A 22,281-nucleotide genomic window follows, 5' to 3' on the forward strand; every position below is an offset into this window, starting at 1 on the left:
GCCGACCGTTTTTTTCCCACATCAGTCACGTCGCCGCCGGCACACGCACACACGGTCGGTTGTCTTGCCACCGCCGCCGCCGCCACCAGCACAGCAGCAGATGTTTGGCCCGTCTGTACTTCGAACTGCACCCGCGCCGCGCCCCACACCACACGCACCACTTGGCGGACTTGGGCGCATAGTAGCGATGATGTTTCAGCGATAGACGAACTTTGCCTAAACGCCGCCGCCGCCGCCGCCCGAAATCGTGGTTCGCACCTGGAGAAAAAAAAAGAGCACTCGTTTTACTATAATATATATCATTAATCAATGTTTTGTTATTACATGTTTTTATTTCACATATACTCATTACGATATACTATACATAGTATATTAAGTAACATTAATGTAATATTATGATTATTTGATATACTTACGTGTAGCACGCATAAATAATGAAAATAACGCATAGGTATAGGTAATATTAAGTGCGTTTAACGGTCCCATAGAATTACCCGGTTGGCCATTAAATTGTGGCGACGGAGTAGTAACAGTAACCGTTAAACCCACACTGCGGGGCGCGTTTACATTTTACATGTTATTTTGTAACGTAGTGCTCGTTATTGTTACTTTTTTGAAAGTTGGTTTTTTACATAAAAGTAGATATTGCTAAGTACATATCTATAAATTCTGCTGTATTGTATCCTACGCAGTGAACGCAGTGAAAGGTATATAATATTTCTTATGTAGGGTTTAGGGTTGTGTTTAGGCTATGAAATACAAACTGTATTGGCCGTTTAATTGAATATTGTGGGTGTACCTATACACATTACGCGTGGTGGTGAGCAAACTATATTGTCCCTTGTGTATATTAATTAATGAAAAAAAATCTACAGTTTTTATATTTTTTATACTTAAACTGCGGGGGTATGTATATATAGTGACGTAAGTAGTGTGCGCAGCAATCTTCAATGGTTATATAGTAACATATATGTATTTAAAAATTGTAATAGTCTCAATAAAAATTAAAAAAAAAAAAGACTGCATAGTGCATTGGTTATTGTTATTAGTAGGTATTTTTTTTTTTTTTTTACTGAGTACCTACCTATAATAATTGATGAACATTTTAGATTTTGATCTTCAATACTTATATTTACAATCTGGGGGAAGGGAGCATTTAATTATTTATATAATATATAACATATACTTAAAAGTAGGTAAAAAATACTTCTATAAAAAAAAAAAAATCAATTTTGTCATATTTGTTTTACATCAAGTTCCTCATATATTATCGTAGAATACATTTTGAAAAAAAAAAATTAAAAATGAGCATGAGTCATCTAAACTCTATTTTGTTTCTTGCGTGTACACTTATTGAACTTATGTTCTGAGAGCGACCTTTGTATATAGGTACATTAATTATGTGTATACTATAGGTATTTAGATGTTGTTTGATATTATATGTATAGATAACCGTAAGGCCTGCATAGTTCCAGTTTTTATTATCATAGGAATTTATATTGCTTATAATGATATATTAAACACTTTCAAACATAATAATAATCGCAAAGTAAGTAAGGCGAGGGCTAAGTGTTTAAGTTTTTTTTTTTCGTTTGTTTTTTCAACAAATGTGTTTTCTTAAAAAAAAATAATTTATTAATATACAATCGTCGATCGCAATTGTTTTTTTCATGTCGGATAAATTTTATATTTTATAGTAAATATAAACTGCAGCAGTGTTTTACAATACAATACAGAGTATTGTTTCATATTGATGATTATGGAATAATGAGTGCTGTAACTTCAAATCATACTATAAGTATATGTACAAAGCCGAATTAAAAAAAAAAAAAAGAATTTTTTTTTCTGGATTGTGATTCAGAAAATTTTTTAATTATAGCATTATAATTTAATTATATAGATTAGGTACTTTCGATGTTTAATACAATTAAGATTATTATTTTTTATAATATTTTATGCGTATATGTGAATGATAATAATATACAGTTGTATATTAGACTGGTTGTAATTTATAGATGCACGCTTGTAGACATTCATTTTAATTTTTTTAGTTATTTTTTTAGCATAATTAATTTAAAAAAAAAAAAATGTTATAATAATAGTATAGCTAACGATCTCATACCTACACTAAATACTAAATAGTAAAGTAATAATAATATTAAATCATTATTATCATATATATATGTATAAAGCAGCATATAGTTTTATATTAGATATTTATACCTATATACTATTATAGCTGTCATAAACCATAAGTATATATATATATACTGACTATGATGAGGCCTTAGTAAAATAAAATATTATTAAGTTTCGTTGTTATTGCTATATTTTTTTTTTTACTTTTCAGTATCTAAATAGGTATCAGAGGTTGCCAATCAACAGGGCACCATAAACTTAAATTGGAGGTGCTTTGAAATCATTTCAAAAATAAAACAATTATATATATTTTTCACAGTTAAAATAAAATAATTTTATGAAAAATATAGCGTGTGAGTAATTAATTAATGCATTGACTATTTATATAGTTAATTAAAAATAATAATACGCGTGTATAATATGTTTGGTTAAACTTATCTAAAAAAAACCAAAATAACAAAATATAAATATATAAATACACAATATATTTCTTTAGAGTACGAGTACCATTGGATTTTTATAAAATATCTTATGTTGCTATATGCCTATATAAATCAAAAAATGTTGAGAAACTGTGATCTATAATATAAATTATAATGTGTAATATCTGAGCATACATATACCTAAATTAATACATGCAATTTATAGTTTATCGTTGAACTAACTAAGTTAGGTATATATATATTGTATAAATCTACTAAAAACATAAGTAAAAACTATATAAGTGCTAGATAAATTACAAAAGATTTTTATCCTATTTATTTTTTTTTTTTTTTATAGAGGGGTTATAATATATTTTATTGATTGAATGTGGAGATGACTATGATGACCCAATAATGACCAATTGTTAGTGTAACACCTATATATAACTACAAAATTATGGTTAACTATTTATTTTAACTAGCTGGTACATATCTACAGACATTGGTGCTTTGCTTATTGATGACTGAATAAAAAACGATGAACATTATTTTATAATATAATATTATTTGTATAGGTTTGGGACTTTTAGTATTAGCGTGCTTTTTTAGATTGTTCAATTAATATGGACATAGGGTTAAATAAAAATCTTATTTGAAATATAATAGGTAATTCTGTTGCACAGTAAATGTACTTGTAATAGAGAAGATTCATACAACGAATGTGTAAAATTTGAATTTAGTGATGCATAAGTGCATTTAAGAAAAATGATTTTGTGCGAAGACGGTTTGTCATCCTATATTACTATAAGTATATATAATATATATGTTCATAATATGTTTTTGATATTGCTATTAAAGTAATTTATTTAACTACTAAAATTTTTGTCGAAAATATTACATTTATTTAATTATTATTTTTTTTCTAATTAATTTTTCTGACAAAATTTATTGAACTTAAACATATAGATTTACATTTTTTAACGTTAAATATATCGGTTAGCGTACAATTGTTAAGCATTTCGACTATTCAATTTTTTATACTTAAAAATACATTATAAATGTACAAAAATCCTACATTATATATTAATATATATTTATGTAATGTATTATTGTTATTAAATTTTGAGTGATTATATACTACCTTACCTTAAGTCAGTGTGAATAGATTCATGGTAACATGATTGCATAAATAGGTAATAGCTCGAAATTAATATTATTCTATGGATAAATACAATAAATAATATTAATAGGTATAAGAATACGCAATAGTTTAAAGTGTTCAAGAATAGTTAACTTTCGTGTCAGAAAAGCTATTAAAGTTGAAAATCTAAGCATTTTTACTGCTAAAAAATTACGATAGAGTCAAAACAAAAAACCTGCTTTTAGACATTTATTGAAAAATTAATTTATTCATCATTTCGCTTAGAATCTAAAATATTTTTAACCATACCTATAGTAAAATAAATTAATTGTTACAGAGAGTTCTAAGTCTGTAAAAATAAAAAGGAATAGATGTTTTTTTTAAAGTATGACAGGACTCAGTTAGTATTAAAACATGCGGGTTCAATTAGTTTATATATTTTTAATTTTACAAGACTTAAATAGTATGTGCCTAAAAGGCTAAAACGATTTGGAACTCAAATCATTTTAAAATGTTTTATTGAGACTATTTGAAACTCAATTTGTATGTAGGTATTCCTATACTATAATAACGTTTGAATTTAATTTTACTCCTTTTTTTTAATAAAATTTATAATTGTATTTCTAAAGAGTATTAAATAGTTATCTATAATGATGTAAGACTAGTAGGTATACCAGCTGATAAACACCATATTTTCATATATAGTTTTTACCATTTTGTATTTTATTAGATACATATACATAATACATACGTATAGATTAGCGTATTATTGAGCTCTAATAATTGTGATGTGAACGATTATACTCTTTTTATCATCGTTATAATTGTCAGCTGTTCATTTCATGACTGCGTATATCGATTAACTATTAATAAGAAAAATAATAAACTACTACAGTTTATCGCTATATTTTTTTTTTTTTTTTTTTTATCACGTATATCATAAAACAATACAATACATCTTCATTGTCTAGTAAACTTAATAATTGCGCATATAATTCAACCATATCGATGCCTAGATATAATTATAAATTAAGTATATTCTTTATTAGCAAAATATTTATTTTTTCATTTTTAAACTGATAGTATGTTCAAAAAATGTCTAGACAACGGTATTCACTTATCACTTATTGGCTATTGCCTATAGTTATTTACCGGTATAATATAATATAGCCATACATGGGTACATATACTTAACTTATACGTTGGATTTTTAATAATAAATAACAATAAGTATATAATATAATTCCTTAATTACCAAATTTCTAAAACACTAAGAAATAATAGCACTTGGGATTTGAAGTTGTGAAATCATCAGTTAAGTAGGTGCATATATTATGCATAAGTTAGAGCTCACGATTTTGACCAAGTGTTTAACTAACATGTGCACACGGGTCCCATGTTCACGTATCTTAAACGTATTAATATCCGTGTAATTGAAATCCGGGTACAAGTGTAATTACTCGGATATTAGTGTATCAGAAATACGCGTGTATTTAAATGCTGTTTAAAATAATTAATTTAATTAAAATTTATAGGTAACAAGTATAAAATCCATAGTTGTTGTACATACAAATTGACCATAACAATATGTAGTTAGACGATAGATCTCAAAACCAAATATCAAATAATATGTGCTTATAAGTGTATAAATAAATAATAAATATTTTAATATTTAATATTGAACGTAATGTTGTTATAAATTATAATATATGATAACATTAAATGCGTTTAAAGTTTAATCGTGGTATTTTTAATGTGACTTAGTATTTTGTCTCACTCAATTACGTTATCAAGAATATAATTTAATGTAAACCTAGATAAGATTTTTAATGTCGTTTATAAAAAAAAATAGTTTCACATTTTCATTTGAGAATTAATAGTTGTCTTGAAAACCGTATACCTTTTTATTCAATACTTCATATAATATTTTAAATACTAGTATTAAAATTAATAATAATTGCAAAAGTTGAGTAAGGCAGTAATCGTATAGGAAATAAGCATATTGTAGTTAGTGTTCCGAAAATGAAAACAATGAGTTCTATTGTAATGGTGGATCAACGGTATCTTTAGGAAAAAATTAAAAAAAAATTCATTATTTGCAGTCGATATCCAATCTTTCTAAATCGAAAAGGTATGTACAATATGTATTATGTACTTATATAGGTACCTAATTTTAAATAATTTAGTTGAAAAATCGGTAAACCAATCGCTCTGCTGTACAATAAATTTGGAATCGTTTATTAATTACTTTAACGGATTTATTAGATTAGAATTCAATGATAAATCATCGCGTTTTCGAGAATTATTTTAATCGAAGGCTTCTATTTTTGAAGGTGTTTATACCATTATTAATATATTACTAATAGAATAAACAAAAGAAAATCATTTTTACAATTTTTGTACGTTAAGTATATGTAAAAACAATATAAGTTTTAAATGACAAAATAATTAATGATTAATTATATAAGTAGTTTAGTCTAGAGAATAATAGACATTATAATTAAATTTTTATCTAATTTTATTGATTATTTTATTTTATTCATAACACGACGTAGAAGTAGGACAGTAGAGAAATCACGTTAAAACAACAGCCAACACTACGTACCTATATATATTCGTGATTGACTAAGACAGTTCGACCGACGTGGCGATACGTACTTTAATCGTGTGCCGTCTACCGTCATCGAATGATTGGCATACTATCTTCCCTTAATATATTGATACACCTTATAGATAGGTAATTTCAGGCCCTAAAATTGTGTACACTACGATACATTTTGTGTAGTACAAAAAATGAAATGTGTATAACGAAATTCAAAAATGTGTAGCAAATAATAATGGTCTTTTTTCTATATTATTACTATTCAATTTAACGTTTAATTAAAATATAAGTGTAGTGTGAAAAATAGAAAATTTTAGGCCCTGGGTAATATTATGCATTGATAGGGATTTATTATATATTTTTTTAAACACCTACACGAGTACATTGTACAATAATAGGCTATTCAAATTTAATAATGGTTTTCGCTGCATTTTTCATTTAACTATAGATATGCTACAATTTTGTTATGAAATCATAACCCTAATATATTTCACTGCTCCCACGTCTACCTCTATTCAAAGTACTTCATAGTAATTAATTTTTTGTAAAAATCATTGTCAATCTAGAAAACGTCGTTGAACTTATGCTAATAGAGAAAATAATGATTTTTGTAATTCTGAAGAAACAGAATGCAAGTAGCCACGAATTAAATGGCTTTATCATTTTGCTTAAGTACTGGGTTTAAACAATGTATAGCCATCGTAAAACCTTACTATAAAGCTTGTAAAGAATTAGAAGAAGAAGAAGCAGCAATAAAAAAATTCATTGAAATTATCAATTTAAGATAATATTATAAAGGGAAACTTAAGAAGTTTTAACAATATATAGCTGTACATGGGACTGTTGGTCATTATTATTACAGGATAGTTTTATTACAGTTACTGGTCGTATGATTGATGATTAGTTGTATCCAAAGTTGTACAGCATATCAAATGTTTTAGCTTGCTGTATGGTAAAACAATTAGAAATAGTCTAAAATGTAATTGGTTGAACATAAAAATGTTGGTTAATTATTTACTGAAGCCATAAAAAAGTAAAAAGAGTAAAAGTTAATGACAGATAATAATTACATTATATAGTAAAAATAAAAATATCTTAAAGCTAATCCCGTTAGTACTTCACTCAGAGTCTAATAATAATAATAATTAATAATAATAAAATATTACCTTTTGGAGTTTAGACCTCAGACCTCAGACGAATACTAAATTAAATTATCCTTGTGCAATTTTATTAATCTGAATGATGACCTAAAGAAAATTGGACACTCTGAAATCTTTAATGATTTTAATTACCTATCTGATTAAAAATAATTCTAGGATATTATGATTTTACACAATATTAAATTTAAAAATATTTTAAGTTGTTAAACAATAAATAAAGATAACTGCAGATAAGCAATGTAACAAATAATTCTTCAACATGACACGCTATGCACTACAATGACGTACACCTAATCGTGTAATTCAAAATAATCTAATAAAATAATTAATATACAGCCATTGTCTAATGTTTTTGACTTAGGTAACACTTTTTATGGTCTTCATAATGTTTTAAAGTACCTACCTACATAGTATTTTGAAATTTAACATTTTATATATATGAGAAATCATATAATAGCATAAAAATCTCTTTTATTTGTTTTAATTTTTAATTTCTTAAATACGAATTTTAAGTACTCACTAACGATAGTAACTATATCATACTTTATGATAAATACAATTAGATGTTACAATAAATTATTATAAGATATTCAATTACTTTAAAAATATCAATCTTTAAGGAGAAAAGTTAATCAGCATTACAATTACAATGTAAAATTACTAATTATAGTAATATTACACATACCACAAGAGCTTATAATTTGTATTTTTATCATAATAATTTCATTGGAATAAAACATTAAAATTATTAATATTTTATAGTAAATCCAAGAGTTTTATAAAATCGGGTACCTTAAAAGTTGTATAAATCTTAACAAGTGATAGCTAAACATCTGGTTTCTATAGAGTATAGACGATTAATAAAACTAATATAGTAATCAAAGGTTAAATATCTGTTAGATATTATAAAACAAGTTTTTTTTTTTTTGTAATACCTAAATAAATTGAATTTTCTCACCGCCTGGCAGTATTATTTTATTCGATTACTGTAAATCATAGGTTTTAAAAAATTAAACTGTTTCACAATCACTAAATTTGCAATAAAATGTAATACCGTAGAAAATAATACTAGCAGAAATAGCATCACGATCTAAATAAAAATGTGTTGGTCTTATTCATATATATTTATTCTGATTCTAGCGGAACCATGGATCAGCATGATAGTAATTTATTTATATTATGATAAACATGATATAAAGTCACATAGGCACTTCCTATCTATTGGATCTTAATATACAATTAGTGAACGTGTTCCTGCAGTGCCGTATTACCATGCGGTGTTATATTCTTGTTACTATTAAGTATTAAATATAACTTTGCTATAATTATTACTGATTATTGTTATTTTAAAATATATTATAGCATATCAATAATATGAAATTGTATACTATGTCAAAAAGCTTAAAAATGTAATATACCTACCATGTTCTCTTTAGTTCAACTTACTGTATTTTTTGTATGAAAATAAATAAATATTAGTATTAATATATTCAATCATTACAAGGCGCATAGCATCTGCAGCTTAATATACAATTCTATTGTTTAAAAATAAATATATTTAATCATTTTAGCACATTTTTAAGATTATTTTTATTCTTAATAATAACCATGGTTACGAAATACAATAATTTAAATAACATTTTTTTTTTTTTTTTTGATAAATTTAATTTTTTTAAATTTTAGTTAGTTGTTATGATTAATGGTTGCTATAATGGCAATGGAATTAATAATAAAATATATTTAGTTATTTTGTAAGATTGATCTGACTATTATTAGTTACAACTTACATGTCTTAAATAATAATCAAATTTACATAATCTACTATTATCAAAAAGTTGGGCTACTCTACTTCTCAAATAAATTATTTAAATAGAAGGTAAATAATCATAAATATGTTCTGCCATCTAGCGGACAATTTATTTTCAGATTTGAGCAAATTTAGCTTTGAAATATAAAATTATAAAATATTTAATATAATAAAATCTAAAATATATTTTGACGGATAAAGTTGTTCTGAAAATATTTATTTATTTATATTATATTAAATGTTCACTTTGGTAGGTACTTGAGAGGACGTATGCAGATTGCATGCAATGTTGTCTTTATTTTTCAAGCGCTTAAAATATAACTAATATATAGTTTTCACTTGGGTTACTTAAATCTACTATTTTTGATATAAATAGAATGCATAACACATATTAGTAAAATTATTTACGTGTTACATAATAATTTATATTATAAAGAAACTTTAAAGAATAACTATTTTACCTACTAAACATCAATTTTTGACATTTGCAATTTTAAAATTTTAAATTATGAATCAAACAATTAATCTATTGATTTTACAATGATTCGAGATTTTTTATTTTCGAAAATAATACTCTTCTTCGTAGACATTCTGAACTTAAAATTTTGTTAAGTTTATTTTTCAAAGTGATGAATAAATCTTTTTAGAATAATAGAATCGATCAAAAAACTTGAAAATATAATACAATTCTGAGCAAGTTATAGAAATTAAAAAAACATTAAAAACGCAGAAACAACATTTTTTTTTATTAGCATTTGAAGTTTAAATTTTGAAAAAAACTGCAAAATTTGTAAATCATTCTGATATTAAAAATATATAAAATTTTCAATTTTTATAACTATATAAAACTTGAAAATTTCCTATAAGTAGTTTTTATTTTACCCCAAAAAATCACAAAAAATAACAAATATTGTTTAAATAAAAAAGAAATGTGGGAAGTTAAAAGTTTTACGCATGTTATAAAGTTTAATTTTAATTTTAAGTGTTTACTTATTTATATCACCTATATTATAAAATATACTTATCAGCTAAGCCAGTAAATATTGACTTAAAATGTATAATCAACATATATTGTAGCGTTATTATACTATTTATTACTGTGTCGTATATTATTGTAGACGCTAGACACTAGACAGTCGTCTATTTTATTTTATTATTTTTTTTTTTTATATAATATATCTAGGAATAATTTTTGTAAATAAGATATTATTATTAAGATGGATTAGGCCTATGAAGCAATTGTGCTGAAGTAGCATTAAATTTTATTTTATAGACATCGTCACACTCACAATGGTGGGGCAATCCGTTTTCGTCGAATTTCTCGACGAAATTGTAAATACGACGATTAAAACACACTATCGTCGTATGGACAAAGAGTGTTTGTTAATAATGATTATTTCCCGACCAATCATTGCATAGAGCACAAATGTTGTAAGTGCAAACTTGCGGAAAAATGAGTTATTTACATGGTTTTCTTGTTAACAACTTTTTATATATTGTGCAATTGTGTACAAATGTTGTATGTGCATGGTACATATTATTTAGTCTATTAGAGGTTGGTGATGTTTGTAATAAACACATGTGATCTTAATTACGAAATCACAATTGTTGCGAGTGATTTTATGACATTTGTAATTGAAAATTTGGTTATTTATTTTATGTAGAAATGTAGTAAGTGATGTTTGCACTGTTCTTAATCTCATTTAATATTATCAAGATAGTATTATTATGTATTTACAAAATTTGGAAACAATTAATGTCAAGTTCATGGAATCCGGACATTTTCACCTTAAAGCTGACTTCATGCATGCTATCATTGAAAGATGTAGAGAACATAAAAAATGTATACAACACAAAAATGGGCTTTATTATTTTCAATAGCCAGAATTAATCCAAGTCCTTTTAAAATGACAAATATCCATTATGATGAATTTTATGACTTAGAAAAATTAGTAAAAGTATGTTTAAAAATACAACAATTAACACTGAAAACGAAAAAGTGAATTGGTTGAAAATAAAATGAAGCAGATTCTAGAAAACTGAACCTTATAGGTACATAATACAATATTAATATTATGACCTAGACACGACAAAGTTAAAAAAATGGACACGTCGGTTAAACAAAGTAGCAACAAAACAATGAGATACTGTTATTATGAATTCTAAATATGCAAAAAAAATCACCTATAAGTGAAGTAAAAAAAAATAAATAGATTTAGAATATCATGCTCTGAGAATAAAACCATTAAAATATAGTGTATGAAAAAATATTTTGGCGAAGTTATAATTTAAAGTATATAAATATAAATAATGCAAGATATAATACATATATCTTAAATCGTGAGCGAGATTAAAGCTATCGGCTATCGAGTACGTTTGAATGTTCGATAGTGTGACAGAATTATCATAAGTAATAACTCGATGACAGCAACTATTCACATACCTATTGTCTTCAAGACTACAGCCTCTTTAAGCTATCAAAATATTATTGTACAGTCCAATTCATAAGAGGTGAGATCCAAAATTATAAATCTATTGTCTACAAAGACTACAGAGTACCTATTAACTATATCTTATATAGAAGTGTAGTTGCGTGTAATAAGTATATGATATACTTACTATAATAAATGGAGATATAGAGTATAGTGTTGTTCTATTGAAACTACTATAAAATATTCGTATATTTATTTATCTTCCAGAGAAAAAGAACTCTTTTAACAAAAATTGTATATACATATTTAAAAGTTGTAAATATAATATGAATAAATAATGAATGTATACAGTATTAGAATACATATTTTATTCATAGTTCTATAAAAATAAAATTAATTTTTACATTATGATAAAAAAAATTATTAAGACATTAAGTAATATAAGGAAATAATATCAAGTATGAAGAAATAGTATTTAAATATAAGATATATAAAACACAAAATATTTTATTACTTATTAATTATAAAACTTTTAAGAGTAGTAAAAATGTTTAGATTTTCAACTTCAATATTTTTTCTAGTAGAAAATAATTGATACTTTTTTATGGAGGAGATCAAAAATAAAATAATTTCCAGCACTTTTCTCAAGAATTGGAAAAAACGGGTTATTGATATTTCTTAACTTAATTAATGTATTCAAAATGTCTATTAATTCTGTTAAATAAATAAATTGTTAACTTAATTTAATTAAGTTAAAAAGAATTATTAACTAGGTGTATACTTACAGCAATACTAACATATATTTATTAATATTATATTATATAAAACACTAATTGAAAAGCTTTGTTGATTTAAAAATCCAAAGAACTACCTAAAATACACTACAGACAAATTTAGGTAGAACTTATTATCTACTGATAATATTACTTATAGATTGTAATTTTCAATGGGTAGGTACGTAAAAAAACTATAGAAGGTAACTACAATATAGTCTCACCTCACTCAAAAATAAAGATTAATTTATTAATCCTATAAATTTATTATAAATAGTACTTAACCATATGAATACGTTATGTCATCAACTTTAAGTCTTTAAAATACTTTTATTAAAAAAATATATTTTTAAGTACCTATTATCAAAATAAGTAGGTAATAGGTATATTATGGGTACTAGAAATGATATGGCATGAGTGGATTTTATTATTTAATATTTAAAGAACGCTTAAATTTATGTTTATTTTAAACATGATTCTTAAATAATAATTAGTTTTACTTCTTGTGTATACAATACAATATCATTATACATTGATCGGAAATCACTAGGTTCCCTAAATACAGGTAGTGTACTACTGCTACCCCTAAACAGTAAAAAAGTGCTAACCGTCGCTATTTGCTACATTTATGCTGCAAGTATTACACAGTATTTATTAACTTCGTACTGTACATTAATATCGCACACGACAAATATTCTACGCAGTACTGATTCACAAGTATGAAGTAGACAATTATATAAGCATTGGTGTGTCAAGCGGTGCATAGCTCTTCCAGAATTATTGTTGTCTATTGTTTATAGATGACTTTTTTTTTTGTGTAAACAAATGTTATAGTATGTCGTTTGAGTGAATACAAAATTTAGTAATTTTTCTTCCAAATTGTATAGAGACTTAGAACTTTTTGTGATTGATTATATGATTGGTAAGAATTTGATGAGTTAAATACTTATATGATGTGTAACTGTGTAAGGCACTTCTTTTTTCGATATAATTTTAACAGTATTTATATAAATTGAAATTTAACAATCTCTTTATTTTACAAAATTAGTTTTATCAAACAATTATCAAGGAAACCGATATTATTAGGCACTGTGTCGTATACGCCGATCACTCGTACGTACACAATAAATTAACAAACAAAATAGTTCAATGAGTTTATTACTGTGCCACGACTCGTGGACCTCTTCCTGCATATCTTAATATCTACTCCCTTATATACTAATTATATTTTTGACATTATTCTAATTATTTCATTACCTATCATAAAATTGTCCTACTTCTAACATTATTATTATCTTAACCTAGTTACAAAGTAAAAACTTATACTATGTTTTCTACTACTTGTTTTCTTAACCTAATTTTTAAGTACTAACAATTGTTGTTGCAATAATTATTATAATATAAATATATATTACCACAACTGTTATGGGCCATAGAATATTTAGTATATTTTAAAACATATACATATTGTACGGTGTGGTGACACATGTTCTGATTATTTAATAAGACAAGACAATATGACTAATGTGAAGTCAGGGCAGATATTGTGAGCGTTGTAATATTTTAATAAAGACAATTGAATTATGATCGCGTATCGCTCACTTCTTAGAAAAGTCGAAACTCTGAGAGTGCAAGAGTCGACAAAAATAATAATCAAATACGAGAGTCCTCGTGTCATCGGAAGTCGCCACCATCACAATTGGTTCTTTGTCAACCAACTATTTTTAAGGGAGACCAGGGCAAAATCTCTGTAGAAAGTTAGGGATATCCAAGACGCTCATAGGCCGGTCGTAACACCACTCACACTCTTGTTAACAGTATTTTTGGAATCAGAACGTAGCACCGCTTATAAACATCTTGTACCTACTTGCAATAGTGTATTTCTATATCTAAGTTTTAATTAAATAATATTTAATACATAAAGTATTTCATTTATGCGTTGATATATGATTCGACGTTATCGTCGGGATGCAACAGCACTTATCGGTTATGTATTGAATGAAAAAAATACTTACTACTATTGATTGCTATTTGGTTCAGTATATTTGTGATGGAACAATGAAAAAAGAAGATGATATATTTGTGATGTAAAATACAATAATTATATATTATGACATTGTCGAATGGTATAATTTTTTTTATATATTAATAAGGTATGTAGAGTGTAATGATTGCCATCTATCGACATCGTACATTATTCCTTAGGTAGAGCACGCGTTGCTAAAATGTTGAGTGTGAGGAATGGTGAGCGAGGCTGACTGCTGACCTTAAGCTTTTACTTTTTAGGCAGCAGTCTGAGATATATAACTATTATCAATACGTATAAAAGGAAAGTATGCAACACGGAGTAGAGACAGACGGCGAAGAAGACTCCTCGACGATCCGTGCGGCCACCCTCAATTATCCTCACTCACAGCACGTCAAAATCTACCAGGATCGGTAACCCATATCATATATATATATATATATATATTATTAACAAATTATCTGTTAAAACCTAATATACGTTACACTTATAACACTGCGCTTTACTTAAATAAGGTAACCCTGATCTCTAATATATTAATATTAGACACCAAGGTCGAGTTCTCGAGACCTCGTTAATAAAAAATAAATCCATCGGTAGGGAACGCAAGGTCCGCGACCGCTCAGTGAAGAGGGAACGTTACAATTGGTGGAGGTGCTGGGGAAGTGTAGGCGAGTAACTTGAACCGGTGTGTGTGCACGAGACGTACTCGGCGCGGCGAAATCGACGTGTTACGCGCACACGCACACTAGGGTTAAAAATTACTAAGACGGCATTATTAAAACGTTAAACAGCTCTTATTTCTCTACAAGACGAAATAAGAATGAAAAGAGGTTTAATAAATGCAATAGGTGAATTTGAAAACTGGGCATTTGGAGTAGTGGGAGATAATAAATATCAGGAAATACAACGAAACTTTAATTACTATGAAATTGTATGTAAAATTAGTACAATTATCGTTAAATCAGATATCATTTGTATTGTCAATAACATCAAAAAATTTCATAAGATTACAGTGAGAACACAACGATTTGATTAATAAAATTAATTATAAGCAAAATGATCTAATGAAATTTAAAATAAATCCACAATTAAGTAATTATTTAACAAATTTTAATTTTATCATGACAAGTTTTTCGCTCGAAATGGAAGAATTATTAAATGAATTATTATTGACACATAAAAATATACTTTACCCAGTAATCCTCAATTAAATACAGTTAAAAATAATTCTGGAAAATATACAATACGAGTTATCTTTAAATCAAGTTTTACCATTAAACATTAACATAAATTCATCTTTAGAGGAATTTATGAAACTTGTGACTATAACTACCAAATTTTCAAATTTTCAATTATTATTCATCATAAATTTTCCAATATGTACTCCAGAAATTTATACTTTATTTCAAATATGACCAATGCCACAATTGAGGTAACTAATTCACAATTTATGTTTATTTGACCAAGTAATCCATATTTAGTAATTTCGCAAAATACTTGATATTTTTTATCCTTTTCTAATGTTGACTATAATAAATGCACACTAGAAGTTATTATAAAATATTGTGAGTTAGACATGTCGGTCTATTTGGGAATATATCCACTCTGTGAAATTCAACTACTTAAGTTAACTAATAATACTGTACTTCCTAAACAATGTGTCGTTCACTATATTTTCCATAATTATGCTTACTTTAAGAAACTTAATACAAAAAATACTTTTTTTTATTGAGTATCAACAACAATACAGACCATTCTGGTTTATTTTGCATCAACGACATTCCATATTTTAAAAGGGGCATGAACTACAAAATTACCAAATACATGTTCATTAGTCATTACATATACACCAACAACAATACTAAAGGCATTGGAAGATAAAATCAATAATATTAATATATCAGTTAATATAAACTCAGGTATTTCTTTATTAAATGTTTCCGAAGTAGGTTTAAAAATAGATAAAATAAAAAATTCAAAAATACATTTAAGAAATAGTCATTTTCAAATTCCAAAACTATAAGATTTACTCCAATCTTCGCAAAAATTAGACGATGTTATTAGAGACATAAACAAAGAATCAGAACACACAGAGTATAGTAACTATCAAAATTGGCATGTATATGGACTGTATTTAGTGAAGGGTATTATGGGTTATTTAGTTATACATAAAATCATTAGTAAAAAAAAAAAATGAACTGTACCACTTATGTAAGTAACAAAGATAGATAATATAATTGTATTCATTTCCATCATTGAAAAAAATAAAATATAATTGAGCACTTAATACCTAATTATCATATATAATATGATAAAATAATATATTTTGTTGGAAAAAAAATGTGAATATATAATTGAATAACACTTAATAATTTATTAATGTATGACTATTACATAATATATTTTATGAAAAAAAAAGGAATTAAACAGTTTTGATTGTCAAAAATAGCTTTTAAGAACAAATTGTATACAATATTATTTTAATTGTAAAAAAAAAATTTTTGTGAATATACGTAATAGTTTTTAGGGCGAAAGAAAGGGGTAAGTGAGGACAACCGTAGTGAGTGTCGGTATGAAGAAAGGAAAGAGCTACCTACTACACTCCATCTACACTTACGTATCGTGGTCTTAAAAGTTAAAAAAAAATATTATAATATATAATATATAATACAATTTATATTAATCTAAAATATAAATTTGATATCATACCATTTTTGTCAAGTATTTTATTACATAATTTTCCTCATAAACTGAATGATGGTATAAATTAGTTGGTATTGTTTGTTAAATAAGCGAAATTCAGTGGATTTGTATGATTTCATGTTAACAGCTGCAAATAATAATTACCATTGTTAATAAATTAGATAATCTGAATTGAATTAAATCAAAAACTTTATTGTAAGATTTTGAATGATTAAATAACTTACCATTATTTTTATAAATACGGACAAAGTAAAATTCCTTTCGGTATTGTCGAGTTATACATGTTGACTTTCATTTTTAGGCTTGCCTTCAATATCTGAAAAAAAAATACATATATTAGTTAGGTATATTATGTTATCATTAAAATTTATAGATAAATAGATACTTACTACAAAATATGCTATAGGAATTTACTAACAGGAAAATAATTTTTGCCATCTTCAGTAAAAGCTAAAAAAAAAAAAATAACTTTTAATTAGAATATTATACAACATTATTAAATTATTTTTTATTAAGTTTTTCTTCATAATAAATAGTAAACCTAACCACCACTTAAATTGTACTTATGTCATGTTAATTACATTAGTTATAAGAATAAAACGATAACATATAACTTATTGTCAAAAATTATTTATTTAAACAGACCAAAATAGTTGGTACTTTTATGGTAGGTATTAGACCGAATTAAACTTACAGAAAAGTGCTAGGAACTTTCATAGTATTTATTAAAATCATAATCAGAATCAAATTAAAGTACTTGCTTACCAGTTCAGAATTCAGAATATTGATATTATATAATGATAGACTAATATTTTGATATTTTACCAAAAATATTACTGTTTTATTATAATTTATTATAACATTATTTAAGTAATATATAACCGTAGCAAACCTTAACTTTGTAAAATAATTTTTATTTCTATGCATTTTTTATTCTGCATATTTAACGGACAATTTTTTCTACTTCAGTAAATATTTCTAATATTATCCTAAAACAATTAATGCATTTTTGAAAGGCATAATTTTTCCCAATATTTTGAAGTATTTTCGTTTTCCTTTCTCGTAAAGTTCTAGGATAAAACAACAGTCTTGACCATCAATTAACGAAATGCTGGTAATGACGTAGAAGGTGTAACTTAAATCGCGAACTCAAAATTTGAAGGATTATTGTTAACTAAGAAGGAGTATTAAGGCAGATCGAAAAAAATTTGAGTACATTAAAAATGTTCAGCTCTAAAAATAATAAAATATGTTTATCGTTTTTCCGTGACGTGTACTTTTTTCGAAAATTTATAACACGATACGTAGAATTAGCACTTTCAATCACGGAATTAAGAGGTATTTAAAATTAACGAAAATTTCTACAAAATGAACGTGAATGATCGGCGCGCGGACATTGGAGTGTTTTTGAAGATGTTAAACAGAAACGTCGAAAACGCCGTGGCTACCACCTACACGATGTCTGCAATAATTGAACGCACTAGTACGCGCGTATAACACGCACACCATACCGTATTATCACATACCATACCTACATATTATTATATACATAATTGCGCATATAGATGGTTCTATTTAAATCACAGGATGCAATTATTTGTAATACGATCATAACATTACAATGCATAACAATGCGTAATATTAAATGCTCGAGCACACTCATCGATCGTCGGCTCCGACTTAAATCGGCAAATACGCGTATTATATTATATTATTATCATTACGTATAATAGTCGTGCGTGCGTAGGTACTGCAACGACAACGACGCGTATAAGTAATAAGGGGACGGGCGCAGTCCGTACATGCAGTTGTACGCGGCGCGCGTACATTTATATTATGTTACGACTTCCGCTGCAATTAATTTTTCATTACCCTGTGGCGGCGCGTGCGACCACTGCCGTCGACGCGTGTCTTCCTCGATTAATAATATCGTATCCGTAGCGTGGCATGCATAGAAACGTGTACGTATTTGTGCGTATATAAATTATTCCGTTGGCCGACGCCGCAGCGGCACGTCGCGTTTCCGCATTTGGCGGCAAGTCGCGTGCCACACTCGCCGCCGCCGTTGATGGGTGCCTTTGGTCGTCGTCATCGCCACAATCGTAGTCGTCCTCGTCCTCGTCGTCGTCAAAAGCCCCGTCTGCCGGGTAGTTCGCCACATTCGCGCGGCGCACGCACGCCTGCACTCACGCGAGCCGCCACCATCGAGTATTCCCACAGGAACGGGCACGCGAACGGTTTCGTCAGTCCGTGTATATGCGTGTGTGTCCGGACAAACCGCTATGGACGTCGTACTTTCGCACGCTCGAGTGTCCAAACCCCGCTCTGCCGTGTGATCGTCCGTCCGGATAATCGCCGTTCCTCGGAGGTAGGGGCTGGCTGGAAAACCAATTTCGTATAATACCTACAGGATCGGTTATATTATTATGTTAGGACGAGCTGGTAGTAGTATAAAATAGAGAGTACTGATGCGGGATCATTATGATCCTTATGATCCTTATGATCCTTCTGATCCTTCTGATCACCGACGGCACCTCGCTCACGTGCGCGACATGAATTTTCCCCCACCACTTCCCCCCCCTCTTTCGCAGTCGTGTACGTACGCGACTTTACGTACTACTTTACGTACGACTCTACGGAACTTTATTATTATTGTTATTTTCACCTATTTAACTTTATAAATTTAAAAATATTTAAACCGCAGTATACTGGTCATATTATAATATCATTAGGAGACTTATAACTTGCAGCTGCGTACACAAATAATATCGATGAATACAACATATAGGAGACATTAAGTAGGCATTAGTGAATAACCGATATTAAGTCTAATAATTGTCGCAGGTATTGACACGTCAATCAAATAAATACATCAATATATTGCCGTTAGATAAAATACCAATAAGATTATTCGATATGTTAATTTCGAAATTCGCACGACTCGTGTCGCCAGGATGTGATATACTTATTGATATTAAAATACCTATTTTAGTGAAAAACACATTATTGTCCGATATTAGTACCTTCTGCCGGACGTAGTCTTTACTACCTATTTGTTCGGGCAACACTGTCGCTGCTCTGTCATACGTCACGACGGGCGTCGAACATTCACGCACTTCGACCTTGTCCCCCCCTCCCTGCTCAGGATTGTGGTGCACCGCGGGCTATCGCCGTCAACGGTAAACCAGTTCCGTGTGTGTGTCTCCGCTGACGCTTGTCGTCTTTTGTCAGCCGTTATTTTTATTTTGTGTTTTTTATCGCGATTGCACCGCTCGTTCGCCATCCGCAGGTTCATCGCGTCGACGTAAGAAGTGACCATCCCTTCGTCCGTTGTGCCTGGCTTTGACCTCCTTGTGTCATCGCTCCGTTTGTGGTATCGTTCGTGCCCGAGCACATGTGGTCTACACCCATTTCCGTCGCGCCATTCTCAAACTATTCAGTTTCTTGGGCTTTTGCGTGTTCGCGTTTCTGTTAATTCTCATATTAGTGCCGCTGACCGCTGTTATTAACTAGTGCGGCCCTGTGCGCCCATCCCCGGGATTCGTGATCGGTCGGGAGAGATTCACGTGGAATCTTCAGTGTCCATTGTTGTCCGCAGTTCGCCGTTACGCCGTGAGCGCTGCACCAGCCAGGTGTACCAACCCCCGCCTCTGACGGCATGCACGTTAGTGAAACTTCCGGTCATTGGTAATCAGTCGGTACCTGTCATCCTCGCCGCCGTCCAGGAATCAGTTGTGGCTGTTATCACTGCTATCATTGACGACCAGATAAGAGATTGTTTTGTTTTGTTATCATTTTGTATTCTATCGCCATTCCTCATACTTTAGGTCATTGTTAAGGTGTGATCACACCCCCCTGCCAAATATTGTATCATTTTACTAGTTTTGTATAATAATAAGTTTAACCTCGTGCCCAAGCGCACATCTTGTAATTTTGCATTATATTATTTTTTTCGCACCGTAGTGGTTAATAACCTCCTCCTAACTTACACACAGGCTAACTCATCGGAAATAGACGCGCCGCGAGTATCGCTGTGGCCAGCTGACGATCTCGGTTCAACAGCTCCACGGCGGTGCGCAATCACTATTCAAATTCGTCTTTATATATTCTGAAAGAGCCAACAGTTCTTCAGTACGTTTTTAACCGTTGTACACGTATACGCTCCGTCTCTAAAAATTTTAGTGAGTTTAAAATTTTTACAAGTGTTTAAACATTTTATTATTTTTCTTTTCGTTTTCATTTTAACCCTACATTGCACATTGTATCACCTGTGATACAACCAAAACATATGGTGATTACTGCTGTTTATCAACAGTTACTATTTGTGCGGTTGTCTTGTTACCTTGGTAACATATTTCTAGAGATTATATTATCTATACTTTTTAACCGCCAAATTGAATGTTATCACGAATTCTGATAAAGTTAATCAGTAATAAAAATTCAAGAACAGTGATTTTTAAAAGCCATATATTTTTGGTTTATAATGTTATTAAACGCTTAAAAAATATTTATAAATTGTGTATAACATCTGTAGTTAACGTTTTTGTTGTTAAAATCCAAATTAGTAGTAAGTATACAGTTATTTTCGAATATTTTTAAATGTATCACCTATGATACACTGTGCAGTAATGACATACTTGTACTTACATATTTATATATTTATAACTGTATTATTGATATTTTACAATATTATTTTATTTAGAAATGAGGGTATTAAAAAAAGGCTTAACTGATGAGGAATTAGTTGAACTATTAGATTGGAATATTAGTGATGATGACCAAGATGGGTCTGATATAGAAGATTTAGATGACTTAAGTAAATGATTTATTTTGTATTATATTTATCTGATTTAACTTTAATTTTAATTTAATGTTAATTTAAATTATTTAGATAATATTGTTGAATTGTTTGATAATGATGACATTCCTTTAATAATCAATAATGACAATGAAGTTACAAATGACTTTGATATTCTCAATTTACCAGTAGATTTTGGTGAAACCCAGCTAGATTTTACAGAAAATACTTATAATTTACCTACTGAAAATCAACCAAATAATGTATCCATACAA

At 28.2% G+C, this 22,281-nt stretch overlaps 1 protein-coding gene across 1 annotated transcript in view; it reads right to left on the reverse strand.

Moving 5' to 3' along the window:
• The window catches only part of LOC112596844 (serine/threonine-protein kinase NLK-like), a 26,632-nt gene extending 5,500 nt beyond the window's left edge, over positions 1-21,132 (reverse strand). The window contains exons 1-3 of the mRNA XM_025342666.1: positions 21,114-21,132; positions 17,623-17,658; positions 17,490-17,524 (exon numbers count right to left, since the gene is read on the reverse strand). Coding sequence (XP_025198451.1) covers positions 17,490-17,524; positions 17,623-17,658; positions 21,114-21,132 — 90 coding nt within the window. The remainder of the gene's footprint in view (positions 1-17,489; positions 17,525-17,622; positions 17,659-21,113) is intronic.
• Between the last annotated feature and the right edge of the window lie 1,149 nt (positions 21,133-22,281).

The sequence above is a fragment of the Melanaphis sacchari genome, unplaced genomic scaffold (genome assembly GCF_002803265.2).
Source record: "Melanaphis sacchari strain LSU unplaced genomic scaffold, SCAv2.0 Contig354_pilon_pilon, whole genome shotgun sequence".
NCBI classification, from domain to species: domain Eukaryota; kingdom Metazoa; phylum Arthropoda; class Insecta; order Hemiptera; family Aphididae; genus Melanaphis; species Melanaphis sacchari.